We start from the raw sequence: 18,118 nt of genomic DNA, 5'->3' as shown, positions 1-18,118 counted from the left end.
TAGAAAACGTGTGTCGCACCAATGCACCAAGCATATTAAGAATGACAGTCACTTTGTCTGAGATAAAGTAGCAACCAATCAGATAAGAGTTATCCATGTTTCCTCTCTTCTTAAGTACACATATATTTTCACGAACGGGCTACCAAATTTGTTGTTCTGTGATTTTCGGTCGAATTTAAGCATTTTCTCCGGTTCGCCTACTCATACTGCGGGGCGTATTAGTGTACATAATATGTTATATATTTATGTGGTATTCTCAACCAATTGTATAGCCCATTCTAGCCCATTGTATTTGTATATATTTTGATTAATGAAAACCAAATCATTCATGGCAAAATAATATGAAACACGATCAAGTAATTTTCATTAAAAATATGATAGATTCTTACAAAGTTATAATCGTTGGTGTACATAACACAAAATAATATAAGGAGATAGGAAATCATGGTTTAAACTAGTTGCATGGATTTATAACATGCATCCCTTCAGAGTTAAGAAACGACTTACACACATACATCATACTCTACTGCTAAGTCTACACCTTTCCTCCACAACAAGACTTGAGTTACACATGCACACACAATTTTACTCCTAAGTCTACACCCACAAACGAGACTTGAACTCTCCGCCTTTAGCTGAGAGGTATCTATCGGTCAAATCATGATACTGCCGGGCAAAATGTTATTTGGTAGCATTTCATAATTTGTTAATTGTCAAATATAATTTTTTGTAATAATGTAGATCAAAACTAGAATCAACTTCTGAAAACAGTAAAAATGGACATATAGGTAATTATGTAAATGTAAGCTTATGATTTTAAATAATTCAATTGTGACAAAGGAAAGATATAAACCCTTTACAATACTTCAGTTCTGAAAAAGAAAAATAACAATGAAAACATATACTCTGTTAATGTAAATCGAAAATTGTTCAAACTATGTTAAGGTAGTTCAGTTGTAAAGGTCATTAAATGAAACGTAGTGCATTTTTTAATAATATCAGCTATACACAAAAACAAACCAAAATCATATCAATCACAAATTCAAATACTGTACAAAGTAAGACGATCGATAAAAAAACATGGATATTACTTTTTAAAATGGTTCTTTCGGAATAGCCTCCGGTGATGTTTTTTGCATCTTCAAAACATCTGTGATGCATGCTAACGCAAACTCCTTTTGGATGTCTATGTTAATCATTGTTCTTCATACATGGGTGTGTATGGATGAATCTTCTGATTTAAATCCAATGATTTTTAAACCTTTTACTAGAGAAATGCTCTGTGGAAGGTGACTTATACGTGTACCATATACATTTAACTCTTGTAAACATTTTAAGTCTCCTAGTTTCTCTGGCAATTTCTCAAGTTGATCACAGTAGCTAAGGTTAAACTCTCTAAGATGTTTCAACTTACAGATGCTACTCGGAACATCTCCTATCTTGCTATATGCTAGACTTAATTCCTCCAAAGATTCTAATTGGCCAAGATCCTCGGGTAACTTCATTAGAACTTTACAAAGAGCAAGAAGTAGAGTTTTCATATGTTTCAGCATACAAATGCTACTAGGGAGATGTTTGAGACGTGTGGACCTTAAGTCTAGCGTTTCTAAACTTTCTAAATGGCCGAGATCCTCTGGTAATTCCTCTATTGCACAATTTCCAAGGTTAAGGTGTTTTAGACTTCGCAAACTACATATGCTTTGTGGCAGACTCTTGAGCCTTGTGCACCGATTGAGATCTAGCAAAACAAGCTTTTGAAGATTTCCAATTGATGAGGGTAGTTCTTTGATCTTGTTCCCTGAAAAGTAAAGCTCCAACAAATTATAGTTGGAGTGCCCTGGAAGTACATCGGGGAACTCAGTCAGATATAAATAACTTAGATCAAGGACCTCAAGTGACTCCAACTGTTTGATAAATGCAAGAGATTTCAATCCTTCGCAATGATTTAAGTCCAAGTAGACTAGCCTTCTTAGACATCCAGCGGGCATGTTAAGTTCTGCCAAATGATAACATCTTTGAAGAATTAACTTCTCTAGATTCGGAAGTGAGCTACAATCAAGGGTCGTCAAATTTGAATAACTGAAGTCAAGGGATATGAGGTTTTTAAGAACCTATCAGAAGCAATAGAGAAGAAAAAGATGAGCATTGCAATAATAAGTAACCAATAGATGTATAGCATTAAAATGAATCATTGAAAAGAACTTTGTTTGATATAATCACTTGGATCAACAACCTGAAGTGATTCCAACTGTTTGATAAATGAACGAGAATCGAGTCCACTGCAATGTTTTAAGTTTAAGTATACAAGCCTTCTTAGAGATCCAATTGGCACGTGAAGTTCTACCAAACGATGACACTCTTCAAGATTTAACTTCTCGAGATTCGGAAAATATGCACAATCAAGGGTCGTCAAATTTGAATGACTGAGGTTAAGGAATCTGAGGCTTTTTAGAACCTATCATTAGCAAGAAAGAAAAAAAAAAGATTAATATTGCAGTATATAAGAACTAACCAGCAGATGTATAGCAGTAAAAGTTATAAAATAAAAACCAATCAACCATTTTACCTTTCTTTCTCCATCTTCCCATAATTGTTCAATTCTGCTATGAGGCATTTCAAGTGCAACCAGATTATTTGCTTGAAATGTTTTAGGTAAACCAGAACAAGGGTAGCCTCGCCAACTCAGAAATTGCAACGCATTTGGAAAGTTTTGGCCAACTTTAATCTCCGCAAATAAATCAACGGTCTGAGAAATCATATAAAGAAATCTAAGTCTCTTCATGTTTCCAAAACCTTTTGCATGAATTTGTGAAAAGAGATTGTCCTCGTCAAGCCATGAAAATGTGTTGATTGCTATAGCTCGTGTCGCTTCAGTAACCTGCAATCCAAGAACAGTGATTATGAAACATGGATCAAAACAAATGAAAGCATGATAGTTTTCTTCACCATGTAAATAAACTTCATCCTTACCAAGTCATTAGCCAACACATCTTCAATCTCCCCTCGAATCCACAACCGGCTATGTTTCATGGGCTCATCGGGATGTGAACGACGAACAATATTCTGGCCCATTTCTTCTATATGGTCATGCATCCCTAAGAGTTGATAAGGAGAAATAGTTATAAGAGATTTTTGCTCAAGAACTCTTAATCCATTTCTAGCGTAATATCCGCAGCTTTCAAGTGCCATAATTGCATCTTCTTTCTCCCAACCTTTCAGTAAGCATGCAACATCTAAGAATATTTCCTTGTAATCATCCTCCAATCCCTTATAACTTAATTCCAATTTTTCCATAGTTTCCTTCAATGGGATTGTTTTTAGTCTTTCGAGTGCATCTTTCCATTCAAGCACATCTTTACCACAAAGAAATGAACCCAAAACTCTAATTGTTAAGGGAAGACCAGAAGCATAATGTACAACTTGGAGTGACAACTCTTTGTATTGTTGCATTGGAGCATCTCTACCAAATGCGTACCTACTGAAGAGACAAATTGATTCCTTATGTGATAAGAGAGTGACATCATGAACCCATTTCACTTTGTGTGCTATGAGAACTTGCTCATCTCTTGTTGTAATAATAATTCTAGTTCCTGGTTTAAACCAATTAAGCCCACCAGCTAAAGTGTCTAGCTGTTCTAAATGATCCACGTCGTCTAGAACAAGAAGAACCCTTTTACCACACAACATCTTTCTCATTATGCTTTTCCCATCGTGAACACTCCCTATGGTGAAACTCCTACCATTTAACACATTAGAAAGTACTTGTTCTTGCAAGGATCGCAACCCAGACAATGATGCTTTTGAAACTTCCCTGATGTTTTCAACAAAGCTTTTACCTTCAAATGAAAAACATATTTTTTCAAAAACAGCTCTGGCCAAAGTTGTCTTTCCACCGCCTCCAATCCCTTTGATGCCTATCATGCGAACATCTTCAATACCCATTTCCAAGGATGAAACAATATCCTTTATCCGGTTCTCCATTCCTATTAAATTTTCATCGACCTTTGAACTAATGGAACGTAACTCGAGTGAAATCTTTTCAACAATTTTGCGGATGACTTTAACTTCATGCCTGTAGAATAATGGAGAGTCGATTAGTTTGCTCAATATCCCACATGAACAATTATTTAATAGCTAAAAAAAATAATATTGCTGAAACATGATGATTGAGTTTACCCATCACCGGTGTTCCTCAAATCCCATCCAGACAGATTGGCTGCTTCTTTTAGAGCCTCTCTCCACTTCCTAACATGTTGCTTGTTTTTATGTTTGGCAAAAGCTTTTTGAATAGGCCCAAGTTGTTCACGGATTTCAGAGGGATCCACATCATAGAACACAGGGTAAGCAGTCTGCTCAGTCTCCTTCTGACATTCAATAATCTGAACAAGCTCATTCAAGCACCAAGAGGAAGATACATAGTTCTTGGAAAAAACAATGATGTAGAATTTTGACTCTTCCATAGATTTCAAGAGCTCATGGCTGATCCTTTTCCCTTTCTTGAGTCTCTCATCATCCTTGAAAGTGTTAATACCTTGACGATCAAGAGCATCATAAAGATGATCAACAAAATTTGCACGGGTATCTTCACCTCTAAAGCTCAAGAATACATCATACATATAGCACTTCTGAGTAGATGATGATGAAGAAGAAGACGCCATTGAAGGTATAACAGATAGATACTATTAAATCAAATCTTTGTTAAAGAAATTTATTTACAAAGGATTAAACAGAAACTAGGATCTTATGTATAACCTTCGAGATGTGGATTCAGATGTAAAGTCAACGATGGTGTTCTTGGAAAAGCTATGAAATTGGGTGGGGGCTAGATTCCTGACGGCAAACCATATATTATACAAAACCAAAATAGATAAAGTAGTCGATACTATTTTATATTTAGATACAGCCACATAAATTTATATATCACCTATTGTATCCTCACGATAATCATTTAACGAAAATTCCATGTTTTTTTTTACTTGAATCCTTAAACTCTTTCGCTATAGGAAGACCTTTGCAGCACATCTTGATAACGCAAAAGCCCTTTGGTAAACTCCAACCCAAGTAATTCCAAGATAATGAAACTACGTACGTATTGAAAATGGGACATTTGAGAAGAAGGTGTGGATCGTATGATGGAAAAAGGAACTAGTTTAATACCACTTGAGATGGTTGTAAGGTTGTTCTTCTACGCCCTTGGCTTATTCCACTGTGTGACCGATTCTTGATCGCCCCTGGATTTATCAACATGCATCGCTATGATCAAGTTTAGGTTTAAATTAAAGGATGAAGAAACAGAAACTCAGCTATGGGTCTGGATTATATCACGCTAGGTTTCTGGCTTTACTTGATTTGGAGGTCTCTACGTCATGACTTGCAAATTAAAGGAAAAGGTTTGGACTTTGGATAGTGATTTTGTTTATTTTTATTTTTAGGTTTCTTTTGGCGGTGATATAGCGACCAAATTTAATAGCAATCTTTCTAACGAGAGTAAATTACGAAAGAGCCTTGCCAAAAATAAAAATCCCCAACACATATAAACACATGTTCCATTATTAGGGTTGATTTAAAATTCTCTACTGGGGAAGGGTTCTCTTAATCCATTCTCTTGCATACGGTGTTTGTGAACCATTAGAGACATCAGATTTGATGTGCTCAAGCTTTCAAAGGTCAAGAACTACAAGTCCTTTTAAAAGGTAAGTCATCTAACTAGTTGTATTGTTCATTTGAAAATTTGTATGTTAGTTAGGACAATATTTTGGAAAAATGATAATGCATGTATAATTAGAAAAAACATAGATCCAAAGCATTTAGGGTTGCATATGCACTTAGAAAGTGTTATAGTGCTCAAAACCTAACAGTAGGAACAACTCGCCGATTCCATGATTGAAGTTGACGAGTTGGATGCATTTGCTCATGAACCCGTCGAGTTAGTTCATGCACACAACGAGTTGGATGATCAGATGGCAGAAACTTCGAATTTTTAGCCTGTTTTGGATTAGGAACATTACCATAAACTGTTTTGGTTCATAAAAATTGATTTTAATGATATGGTAATGTTGGTCATCATCTAATAACATGATAATTTGTCAAATTCTAAGATAACTACTTTTTTTATGTAATACTAGTTATTTGTATAATATGAAGTTATCATAAAATATGAATCAAATTAGGTCAAATTGGTAAATGATCATCATATCATAATTGGATTAGTTAATTTGATTTATATTTGTTTCTTGAATAGTTCCATAACTTGTCCTCAAGTTATGGAATGTGAAAAGTCACACCATTCATGGAACATTAATTTTCATAAGTTATGAAATATAAAGAGTCATGAAAAGTTCATAACTTGTCCTCAAGTTATGCAATTGGAAAGGTCTCATTTATGAAACTTTAAAATCCGTAAGTTATGAATTTCAAATGTCTTGACAAGTTACAAAACTTTCCCTCAAGTTTTGGAACTTGATAAAGTTACATTAATGAAATTTCAATTCGAAACCCTAGAGTTTAAAAGTTAAAATTCTATCATTATACTATTATGACATTAAAGTTTAATACTTATATATATATATATATATATATATATATATATATATATATATATATATATATATATATATATGTATAAGAACAAATTGCTCTTACTGTTAGTAGGCCTCATTCACGAAGTCGGTTTATAAAGGGGGGGGGGGGATATAAGGTTACTGCCTATAAAATGACAGTTTAATGGGTGTCTACTCTCACCCACCGCTTCCTTGACTGGTGGAGGGTCGTTAGCCGAACGGGTAGGATAGGACATTAATTCTCCCTCATTAAAAGTATAATGATAAAAAATAAAGTAACTAAAATTTTATTAAATTCCCAATCTTAGTTACTTTAGGAAAATGTGAAAATGGTGCTAACCCATGAAATTTCACTTTGCACCTTGTTAAGTCGTTAGTGGAGCGTGTGCGGTTAGCTGGCACACTAATCTGGGACTAACAATGTGTTGCAAAGGGTAATTTGATGTTAATCATAGATCAATGGAACGTGTATGGTTAACCGGCACATTGATTAGGTGATCTGTAACATTGGGTGTACCAAGCTAATTTGCATGGTTATTTACACCTTGTTTGTGATCCTCGGCATCCCAGACACAAACTTGAAGGGCACACTCGAGATTTAAACATGTCATTGAAAAGTTCAATGAATCTCAAAGATCTAGGAATTTCATACTAATTAAAACTTAATAAACTATTTCATTTTTCACGGTGGAAATTGGTAAATCGTCATTTACCTACCTTCAAATATTTTACAATTGGATTACAGCATCCCTCTTCGCAATTGTAAAATATTTTGTTGGGTACTAACCTTAATATTTCAGTTTGCGTGTTATATTAAGGACTTAAATCAACTAACTTGAATTTTTCCCTTTATAGATGTCTAGGTCAGACAACTATGGTCTTTCAGAATCTGTTGGAAAAAGCTTTCCACATGAAGATGATATTCCACAATATCATGCTTCACTTCCTCCACCTCCTCGAATAATTCTCCCTAACCCACAAGTTCAGAGACTTGAAAAGTTCAAGGTCACTTAGGCCCTACTTGCAATGAAGCATTAAGATGGAAGGTCTGTGTGTACTCACGTCTTGGAGATAAAGTCACATATTGACAGGTTGAGAGTATTGGGTGGCGTTGTCTCGAGGAAGTTGGTTGTTGATTGGGTTCTTCAATCACTTCCTGAGTCATATAGTGAGTTCATTAAAGATTACTATATGACAGATCGCGACATGACCCTTATCGATCTTACCTATTTGCTAATTGCGGCTAAATCAGCAATGATTTGGCACAATGGTAAAGCAAACTTGATTGGAAGATCTACTCCCCAAACTTCCATGGACACTGACAATGGAAACATGGAAAGTCCAGAAAAGTCTTCTCTTCCCAATGGAAAGGGATCGGCCATTGTCAATGTAGCACCTGGTTCCTGGTACGTAAAACTTATCTTAGTGTCTTTCATTTTAGCCTTGGACTCAGCGAGTTATAGGCCCGACTCGCCGAGTAGAGACGGGATCTGGAACACGTTTAAGTTGGCGACTCGGCGAGTCCATATTCTGGACTCGGCGAGTCCCCGCTATCTGATGAAACCCTAAATTTCAAGGGCTTGCACCCTATTTAAACCCTCTTATCCGCCCCCAAGCTCGCCCCCTTCACCCTCAGAGCTCCCTTCTTTGTCCAAGCATTGTTCCTTGTGAGATTGAATCATTTTTGGTGTGTTTTCTTGAAGATTTTGAGAGGGAAGGAGAGTAGATCAAGAAGGGAAGAAGGAAGCCATACATCTTGGTGTTACTTCAGCGATTTCCTTGAGGTATAACTCGGTTTCCCTCTGTTTTCATGCTTATAGACCTTTATAGCTCCATGAAAGTCCTTCTTGAGCCTTCCCCTAAGCTTGGGTGTGTATTAGGGTTTGTAATAAGTTGTTTAGCTCCTAGATCTAAGCATGATTGAGCTCCAGGAGCTTGGATCTACTGCCTTTATGGAGCCATATTGCATGAAAGCTCTAGATCTACTCTTTTAGTGCATTTTGAGCCCTAAAACCTTCATTGGTGTTTATTTATACGTAAAGTTGGAAACTTTACGTGTTAATCGAGCCATAGAAACCCAGATCTATGAATGGCATGAGCTGGATTCAAGCAGAATCGAGTATATAGTATTTGCATGTGGCAGACTCGGCGAGTCGAGTCGCGAGTCCCTGAGTTTTCCACCTTTTCGTGTTTGCGGGTTGGAGTAGTGAGCCATAGGGTGTGACTCAGTGGGTTGGAAGCCAGACTCACTCATGTAGTAACTCGGCGAGTCAATGTCATGACTCGACGAGTTCAAGGCAATCTTCTTGCCTCAAGAACGGACTCGGCGAGTTGTTCATACAACTCGGCGAGTCTCAGCATAGAGTGTTCTTTGGATGAAGACGAACTCGACGAGTTGTTCATACAACTCAGTGAGTAGGATGAAGGAAGTTTGGTCATCAGTTTAGAAGGAAAAATCGTCGAGTCAATGCCAAACTCGACGAGTAGAGACGGGACAATGGTCAGACAAAGGGATAGGGACTTGGCGAGTTGGCAGGCCAACTGGAAGTTGACTTTGACTTTGAATCTTGGTTTGGTTAGGGGTAAATGGTCAGTTTACCCTGAGGTCGGTTAGCAGTATTTGACAAAGTGTTTGGTGGGAATTACAGCCGGAGGATTTCCGGAGCAGCAGCAGCAGACAGACCGTTCCCACGCAGATCAGCAGCTACTACGAGGTGAGTTACCTTCCAGTAGCGGTGGGTCTAAGGCCACAATGCCGGCCCACCAGTAGGATACGTATGATAGATGATTGTCTTTGTGATATCATCTAGGGTTGCTACTACCTGATATGTTATATGCTAGCATGATATGTTGTATGTGATAGTAGAAGATTTCGGTTGTTAGGACCGAAGGGTAGTCAGACACCCCATATACGTCTGACAGTATGTGATGATATGTTTGCATGCTGGCTTGTTATGTTATATGCGATAGAGGTAGTAGGAGGGGACCAGTCCCCGAGTTCGGTTGATAGGACCGAAGGGTAGTTTAGGCACCCCAGATATGTCTGATAATATATTATGTTATGATATATGTGATAGTAGCAGTAGGGGTGAAATAGTCCCCGAGGATCGGTTGTTAGGGCCGATGGGTAGTCAGCACCCCAGAATGGCTTGACATGGGTAGTCAGCACCCCAGAACGGCTTGACACGGGTAGGTCGGCACCCCAGAATGGCCGTACCGGGTAAGTCGGGCACCCCAGAATTGCCCGGCAGTATGTATGATATGTGATTGTATGGTATGTGGTATGATGGGGGAACCCACTAAGCTTCGTGCTTACAGTTTTCAGTTTTGTTTTCAGGTACCTCTTCTTCGAAGGGGAAGGAGTTGGCGCGATAGCGGCACATCACACACACGCTTTGTATTCCGCACTATGAGATCTTCCTGGGGATTGTACTTTGACGTTGTTATGTTTTTATAAACTGGTTTCCAGACACACACACTTTTTATGAAATGATATGATCGGTGTATGTTTTATTACTAATGTTTTGCTAATTATTTGTTTTAAAAGTGAAATTTTTGGCTCGTATTTTTGGGATGTTACAAGTTGGTATCAGATCCCTGGTTTGAGGGATTCGGACACGGCTTCGGGGGTGTCTGAACTCAAATCGAGGGATTAAAAGATTTTAAAGAAGAAAATATTTTCTGAAAAGCTAAATAAAGAGTTTTAAGAAGGAACGAAGTGTGTGATGTGCGCGACCGGCCGAGCTCAAGTAAGTATTCCCTAAAGTACCCATACGAGCTTATGTTATGTTTATCAGTTTCAGTAGAACATCATGCTAGAATAGGACTAAGGATCTAGGAGTGATGCCTTATGTGCATGCTTTATGTGCTTCAGTGTATGAAAATTTCATGCTAGGATTGAGTAGACAGCAGTAGGATAGCCTGTTTAGGTTATGCCCGATAGCATGAGCTTAGCATTGTATGCTAGTACGGTTTCCCATTATGAGGATGGAATTGCTTGAGTAGTCTCCTATGTCTGAATGCTGCTTGCTTTGTGCTTTGTGGGACTCTAAGTGAGGGGAGTTAGCCATTAGGTGAATGCGTCACGTCACATGCGAACAAGGTTGAATAATCTCAGAGTGCTAGACTTGGCCCTATTGCGCAAATCTTGTCTGAGTCTAACCGTTGTAGGGACGAGTCTTTTACTTGAAGGATTATCTGAGCCTCACCGCATGTGATGGTATTCAGGTAATAGCTAATTGGCATCACAAAGAGACCTTCAGCAGCTGAGGACTAGGCTGGGTGGAGTTAGAGGTTTCCTAGGGTAAGCCTAGGATAAGAGTCGCAGAGATCAGCAGTAGCGAAGGGATCTGGTGGAGTCAAGGCAGTCCTTGGAGAAGGTACTGATAGATGTGGAAGGTAGTATGGGTCCGTACTACTAAAAGCAGAGGATCCGTACCCGAACCAAGGAAGGCCAAGATAAGACCAGGGAACTTGTAGTAGGTGTGATCCCTCCAGAGGTATCAGTATCACTAACGATTATTATTTTTGTATTTTAGAATGGTGGTACTACGCTCGAGGCCAGCAGTTGGCAGTGCAGGACAGGGATCGGGTTCGGGATCAGGTTCTGAGCCAGTAGATGAGGGGTTGCGCGAGTTCATCACGTCAGAGATCACCAGAGGCATCCTTGAGTCGACCCCCATTATCTTCGGGTCGATCAAGGAAGGGATATTGGAGTTGATGGAGGATCGCCTCAGGGCATTCAGGAGCGACATGGCATCTGGTCAGTCGGGATCTCGCACACTGTCCTTCAAGGACTTCCGGGGCAGTGGTGCGCCAGATTTTCACAGGGAAAAAGACCCCATAGCTGCCAGACGATGGATCGCAGACATTGAGTCTGCACAGATGATTAGCTTCTGCCCGGAGGGGTCAAAGGTGAGGTTTGCAGCAGGGTGTTTACGAGATCGAGCTAGGGATTGGTGGGAGTCCGTGGATGACTCGTTGGGAGCCTCGATTGTCAAGGCTATGACTTGGTCGGACTTCACGACCAGGTTCAGGGCAGAGTTTGCACCGACTGTCGAGCTTCAGCAGCTGGCCAGGGAGTTCTTGGATATGAGACAGACGACGGAGACTGTGGCAGAGATCACTGCCAAGTTCCGGGAGAGGGCGTTGTTGGTGCCCCAGTATGCGGGTGATGAGGACATGAGGAGGACCCGCTACCATGACATGCTTCGAGCTGATATTCGAGATCATGTTAGTTTTTTAGTCTACCCTACCTTGGACTCTATGATTACCAGGGCGAGGGAGAGAGAGAGAGATAGATTTGGAGCGCATCCATAAGAGGAAGACAGAGGAGGGACAGGCAGGAGGGGCTTCAGGGAAGAAGCCCAAGGGACCAGATGGTAGGTCGAAAGGCCAGTCAGGACCGAGCCGCTGCAAGAAATGCGGCAGGCCTCATGAGGGGGCATGTAGGCTGGGATCGTCGGGCTGCTTTAAGTGCGGCAGGACGGGGCATATCAGCAGGGATTGTACCGCCCTTGCACCTGTGATACAGACGTCTGAGTTGCTGTGTTTCCACTGCAACCAGAGGGGCCACAAGAAGGCCAATTGCCCCCAGTTGACAGCATCTGCGCCGGTTAAGGCGCCAACTCCAGCTACCCTGCGGATTACAGATGGCCGGCAGGGCAAGGCAGAGGCTCCAGTGGTGAGGAGCCGGGCGTTTCAGCTGACTACAGAGGAGGCTCGCGCCGCACCCGACGTGGTGACGGGATCGTTCCATATGAACGGTATTCCTGTTCAGGTGTTGTTTGACTCGGGTGCCACCCGATCATTTGTTTCCCTTGCGCTTAGCAAGAGGTTTATTGAGTCTTCGGGCATGTTGGATTTCCCTTTAGAGGTAGAGATTGCCGATGATCGATCGGTGCGAGCGTCGACAGTATTCAGGGATTGTGTTCTAAGGTTATTTGAGGAGCGCTATTTGGTGGATTTGGTTCCCATCCCATTGCGGGGGAACAAGGTGATTATAGGCATGGATTGGTTGAGCCCTAATGGGGCGGTGATAGATTGCGCACAACAGCTAGTGCGGATCAGGACCCCAAGTGGGGGAGAGTTGGTGATCCACGACGAGAGGCCACAGCATGGACCCACAGTATGTTCAGCAGCGAGAGCTAGGCGCTACCTTCAGCAGGGTTGCGCGGGATATGTCGCGTATGTTATGGATACCCGAGATGCGGGTAAGACGATGGTGAGCGAGGTTCTAGTGGTGCGAGACTACACTGATGTGTTCCCAGAGGAGCTTCTTGGAATACCTCCGGAGCGTCAGGTAGAGTTCAAGATCGACCTAGTTCCTGGTGCGGCTCCGATAGCCAAGGCACCGTATCGGTTGACTCCTCCCGAGATGAAGGAGTTGTCTACGCAGCTGCAGGAGCTGCTAGATAAGGGATTTATTCGACCGAGCAGTTCACCTTGGGGAGCCCCGATCCTATTTGTAAAGAAGAAGGACGGGTTGCATCGGATGTGTATAGATTACCGGGAGCTGAATAAGGTGACGGTGAAGAATCGTTACCCACTCCCAAGGATTGATGACCTCTTTGATCAGTTACAGGGAGCATCTTGGTTCTCCAAGATCGATTTGCGTTCAGGCTATCATCAGATGAGGGTTAGAGAGGAGGATATACAGAAGACCGCGTTTCAGATGCGTTATGGCCATTATGAGTTCGTGGTGATGCCGTTTGGGCTCACCAATGCTCCTGCCGCGTTCATAAACCTCATGAACCGCGTGTGTAGACCGATGCTGGATCGGTCTGTGATAGTTTTCATTGATGACATCTTGGTTTATTCCAAGACGCAGGAGGAGCACGAGGAGCATCTGAGAGAGGTTTTGGAGACCTTGAGGAGGGAGAGCTTGTACGCCAAGTTCTCCAAATGTGAGTTTTGGTTGCGCGAGGTGCAGTTTCTTGGGCACCTCGTCAACTAGAACGGGATTTCAGTAGACCCGGCCAAGGTGGAGGCCGTGATGAGATGGGAGGTTCCGAAGTCTCCATCCGAGATTCGGAGTTTCCTAGGATTAGCAGGCTACTATCGGAGATTCATTCAGGCTTTCTCCAAGATAGCCGTACCCCTGACACGGTTGACTAGGAAAGCCGTGGTCTTTCGATGGGGGCCTGAGCAGCAGGCCGCGTTCGAGGTTCTGAGAAAGAGGTTGTGCGAGGCGCCAATCTTGGCCCTGCCGGAGGGTGTAGAGGATTTCGTGGTATACTGTGATGCGTCTATCTCAGGTTTAGGCATGGTTTTGATGCAGAGGGGACATGTCATTGCTTATGCCTCGAGGCAGCTAAAGCCTCACGAGGCGAACTACCCGACACATGATTTGGAGTTGGGGGCGGTGGTCTTCGCCCTCAAGATTTGGCGGCATTACCTCTACGGGGTTCGATGTACCATTTACATGGACCATAAGAATTTGAGGTACCTTATGGATCAGCTGAATCTGAACATGAGACAGCGTCGGTGGTTGGACGTGGTGAAGGATTATGATTGCGAGATCCTTTATCACCCGGGGAAGGCCAATGTGGTGGCCGATGCGCTTAGCCGTAAGGCGGCACCGATCAGGGATGTGTGTATGAGGATGAAGGTGGTGACACCACTGTTAGAGCAGATTCGGGAAGCCCAACAGGAGGCTATGAAGGAGGAACATCGGAAGAGTGAGCGAATAGTGGGTCAAGTCACCTCCTTCGATCATGATAGCCGAGGGTTACTGACACTACACCGTAGGGTGTGGGTGCCATATCACGGAGGCGTGCGCCAGATCTTGATGGGGAAGGCGCACAAATCCTGATTCTCTATTCATCCAGGGGCGACGAAGATGTATCGGGATCTTCGTCTAGACTATTGGTGGCCCTGCATGAAGCGGGATGTGGCTTGGTACGTCGAGCGATGTTTGACCTGCAGGAAGGTCAAGGCCGAGCATCAGAGACCGCACGACAAGATGCAGCCGTTGGATATCCCGTTATGGAAATGGGAAGATATTACGATGGATTTTATCACGAAGCTTCCCCGGAAGGCGCGATGAGTGGAATCGATTTGGGTCATCGTGGATTGGTTGACCAGGAGCGCCCATTTTATTCCGATTTAGGAGAGTGTCTCGGCCGAAAAGTTGGCCGATATCTATATTAGGGAGATAGTGGCACAGCATGGGGTGCCAGTGTCAGTGATATCAGATCGAGATGTGCGGTTCACTTCCAGGTTTTGGAAGAGGTTCGATGATGAGTTGGGCACTCGTCTGCATTTTAGCACCGACTTTCACCCGCAGATGGATGGTCAGAGCGAGCGGACCATCCAGACGTTGGAGGATATGTTGCGGGCGTGCGTGTTAGACTTCGGTGGTAGTTGGGATACCTATCTTCCTTTGGCTGAGTTCTCGTACAACAACAGCTACCATGCGAGTATTGACTGTCCCCCATTCGAGATGTTGTACGGACGGAGGTGCAGGACCCCGATATGTTGGGGTGAAGTTGGCCAGAGGGTCATGGGGAGCACCGAAGTGGTGCTCAAGATGACCGAGAGGATCCAGCAGGTTCGAAGCAGGCTTCAGACTACGCAGAGTCGGCAGAAAAGTTACACCGACAAGCGTCGATCAGACCTGGAGTTCCGGGTCGGGGATATGGTTCTCCTGAAAGTGTCGCCTTGGAAAGGCGTCATTCGAGTCAGGAAGCAGGGCAAGTTGGGCCCGAGATTCATTGGTCCGTTCAGGGTTGTAGCCCGGGTGGGCAAGGTGGCATATAGGCTGGATCTGCCAGCCGAGCTCAGTCAGATCCACAGCACCTTCCATGTCTCCCAGCTGCGGAAGTGCCTAGTGGATGATTCAGCGGTGGTGCCGTTAGAGGATATACAGGTTGATGACATCCTGAATTACATTGAGGGCCCAGTCGCAATCCTCGACCGGAAGTCGAAGGATCTAAGGAACAAGAGGGTGGAATTAGTGAAGGTGCAGTGGCAGCACCGAAAGGGTTCAGAGTGGACTTGGGAGCCGGTGGAAGAAATGATGGAGCATTACCCCGAGCTATTTCAGGATTGAGCAGCAGACTTCGAGGACGAAGTCTAAAATAAGTGGGGGGAGATTTGTAGCACCTGGTTCCTGGTACGTAAAACTTATCTTAGTGTCTTTCATTTTAGCCTTGGACTCGGCGAGTTGTAGGCCCGACTCGCCGAGTAGAGACGGGATCTGGAACACGTTTAAGTTGGCGACTCGGCGAGTCCATATTCTGGACTCGGCGAGTCCCCGCTGTCTGATGAAACCCTAAATTTCAAGGGCTTGCACCCTATTTAAACCCTCTTATCCGCCCCCCAAGCTCGCCCCCTTCACCCTCAGAGCTCCCTTCTTTGTCCAAGCATTCTTCCTTGTGAGATTGAATCATTTTTGGTGTGTTTTCTTGAAGATTTTGAGAGGGAAGGAGAGTAGATCAAGAAGGGAAGAACGAAGCCATACATCTTGGTATTAATTCAGCGATTTCCTTGAGGTATAACTCGGTTTCCCTCTGTTTTCATGCTTATAGACCTTTATAGCTCCATGAAAGTCCTTCTTGAGCCTTCCCCTAAGCTTGGGTGTGTATTAGGGTTTGTAATAAGTTGTTTAGCTCCTAGATCTAAGCATTATTGAGCTCCAGGAGCTTGGATCTACTGCCTTTATGGAGCCATATTGCATGAAAGCTCTAGATCTACTCTTTTAGTGCATTTTGAGCCCTAAAACCTTCATTGGTGTTTATTTATACGTAAAGTTGGAAACTTTACGTGTTAATCGAGCCCTAGAAACCCAGATCTATGAATGGCATGAGCTGGATTCAAGCAGAATCGAGTATATACTATTTGCATGTGGCAGACTCGGCGAGTCGTTCATCGGACTCGGCGAGTCGAGTCGTGAGTCCCCGAGTTTTCCCCCTTTTCGTGTTTGCAGGTTGGAGTAGTGAGCCATAGGGTGTGACTCAGTGGGTTGGAAGCCAGACTCACTCATGTAGTAACTCGGCGAGTCAATGTCATGACTCGGCGAGTTCAAGGCAATCTTCTTGCCTCAAGAACGGACTCGGCGAGTTGTTCATACAACTCGGCGAGTCTCAACATAGAGTGTTCTTTGGATGAAGACGAACTCGACGAGTTGTTCATACAACTCGGCGAGTAGGATGAAGGACGTTTGGTCATCAGTTTAGAAGGAAAACTCGTCGAGTCAATGGCAAACTCGATGAGTAGAGACGGGACAATGGTCAGACAAAGGGATAGGGACTCGGCGAGTTGGCAGTCCAACTCGGCGAGTCGGGTCAACTGGAAGTTGACTTTGATTTTGACTCTTGGTTTGGTTAGGGGTAAATGGTCAGTTTACCCTGAGGTCGGTTAGCAGTATTTGACTAAGTATTTGGTGGGAATTACAGCCGGAGGATTTCCGGAGCAGCAGCAGCAGACAGACCGTTCGCACGCAGATCAGCAGCTACTACGAGGTGAGTTACCTTCCAGTAGCGGTGGGTCTAAGGCTACAATGCCGGCCCACCAATAGGATACGTATAATAGATGATTGTCTTTGTGATATCATCTAGGGTTGCTACTACCCGATATGTTATATGCTAGCATGATATGTTGTATGTGATAGTAGAAGAGTTCGGTTGTTAGGACCGAAGGGTAGTCAGACACCCCAGATACGTCTGACAGTATGTGATGATATGTTTGCATGCTGGCTTGTTATGTTATATGCGATAGAGGTAGTAGGAGGGGACCAGTCCCCGAGTTCGGTTGATAGGACCGAAGGGTAGTTTAGGCACCCCAGATATGTCTGATAATATGTTATGTTATGATATATGTGATAGTAGCAGTAGGGGTGAAATAGTCCCCGAGGATCGGTTGTTAGGGCCGATGGGTAGTCAGCACCCCAGAATGGCTTGACATGGGTAGTCAGCACCCCATAATGGCTTGACACGGGTAGGTCAGCACCCCAGAACGGCTTGACACGGGTAGGTCGGCACCCCAGAATGGCCGTATCGGGTATGTCGGGCACCCCAAAATTGCCCGGCAGTATGTATGATATGTGATTGTATGGTATGTGGTATGATGGGGGAACTTACTAAGCTTCGTGCTTACAGTTTTCAGTTTTGTTTTCAGGTACCTCTTCTTCGAAGGGGAAGGAGCTGGCGCGGTAGCGGCACATCACACACACGCTTTGTATTCTGCACTATGAGATCTTCCTGGGAATTGTACTCTGACGTTGTTATGTTTTTATAAACTGGTTTCCAGACACGCACACTTTTTATGAAATGATATGATCAGTGTATGTTTTATTACTAATGTTTTGCTAATTATGTGTTTTAAAAATGAAATTTTTGGCTCGTATTTTTGGGATGTTACAGTCAACCCGGTTGACCAAATGGTAAAGAGAAAGGCTAAGTCTGAGATTGTTCCGTGTACCATTCCGAAAGAATATGTTTGCTTTATTGCCAAGAGAAGGGACATTGGTTCCGGAGCTGCCGTATCTACTTGAAGGACCATAAGGATGGTAAAGTCAAAAACGTTTGACTCTTCTTTAGGTAAGTCCACTTTCTAAC

General features: G+C 43.0%; 1 protein-coding gene across 1 annotated transcript; it reads right to left on the bottom strand.

Moving 5' to 3' along the window:
- Nucleotides 1-966: 966 nt before the first annotated feature.
- LOC145086169 (TMV resistance protein N-like) lies at nucleotides 967-5,487 on the bottom strand. Its single transcript, XM_079023917.1, has 5 exons — nucleotides 4,177-5,487; nucleotides 2,971-4,072; nucleotides 2,567-2,878; nucleotides 2,234-2,455; nucleotides 967-2,111 (listed from the first exon to the last, which is right to left on the bottom strand). The coding sequence occupies exons 1-5, from the start codon at nucleotides 4,656-4,658 to the stop codon at nucleotides 1,206-1,208; spliced, it is 3,024 nt and encodes a 1,007-aa protein (XP_078880043.1). The 5' UTR covers nucleotides 4,659-5,487; the 3' UTR covers nucleotides 967-1,205.
- Between the last annotated feature and the right edge of the window lie 12,631 nt (nucleotides 5,488-18,118).

This window comes from Lactuca serriola, chromosome 2 (genome assembly GCF_051521515.1).
Source record: "Lactuca serriola cultivar US96UC23 chromosome 2, Lser_US96UC23_V15, whole genome shotgun sequence".
Lineage (NCBI taxonomy): Eukaryota > Viridiplantae > Streptophyta > Magnoliopsida > Asterales > Asteraceae > Lactuca > Lactuca serriola.
Note: the sequence above shows the minus strand (reverse complement) of the source record. Positions and strands in the feature narration are given on the sequence as shown.

Bases quoted from the DNA above. Each gene is read 5' to 3' on its own strand.
- LOC145086169 (XM_079023917.1), bottom strand. From the start codon at position 4,658: ATGGCGTCTTCTTCTTCATCATCATCTACTCAGAAGTGCTATATGTAT. The intron at 2,879-2,970 runs GTAAGGATGAAG...CTTGGATTGCAG, and splicing joins ATGTGTTGGCTAATGACTTG to GTTACTGAAGCGACACGAGC. The intron at 2,456-2,566 runs GTAAAATGGTTG...TGCTAATGATAG, and splicing joins GGGAAGATGGAGAAAGAAAG to GTTCTAAAAAGCCTCAGATT.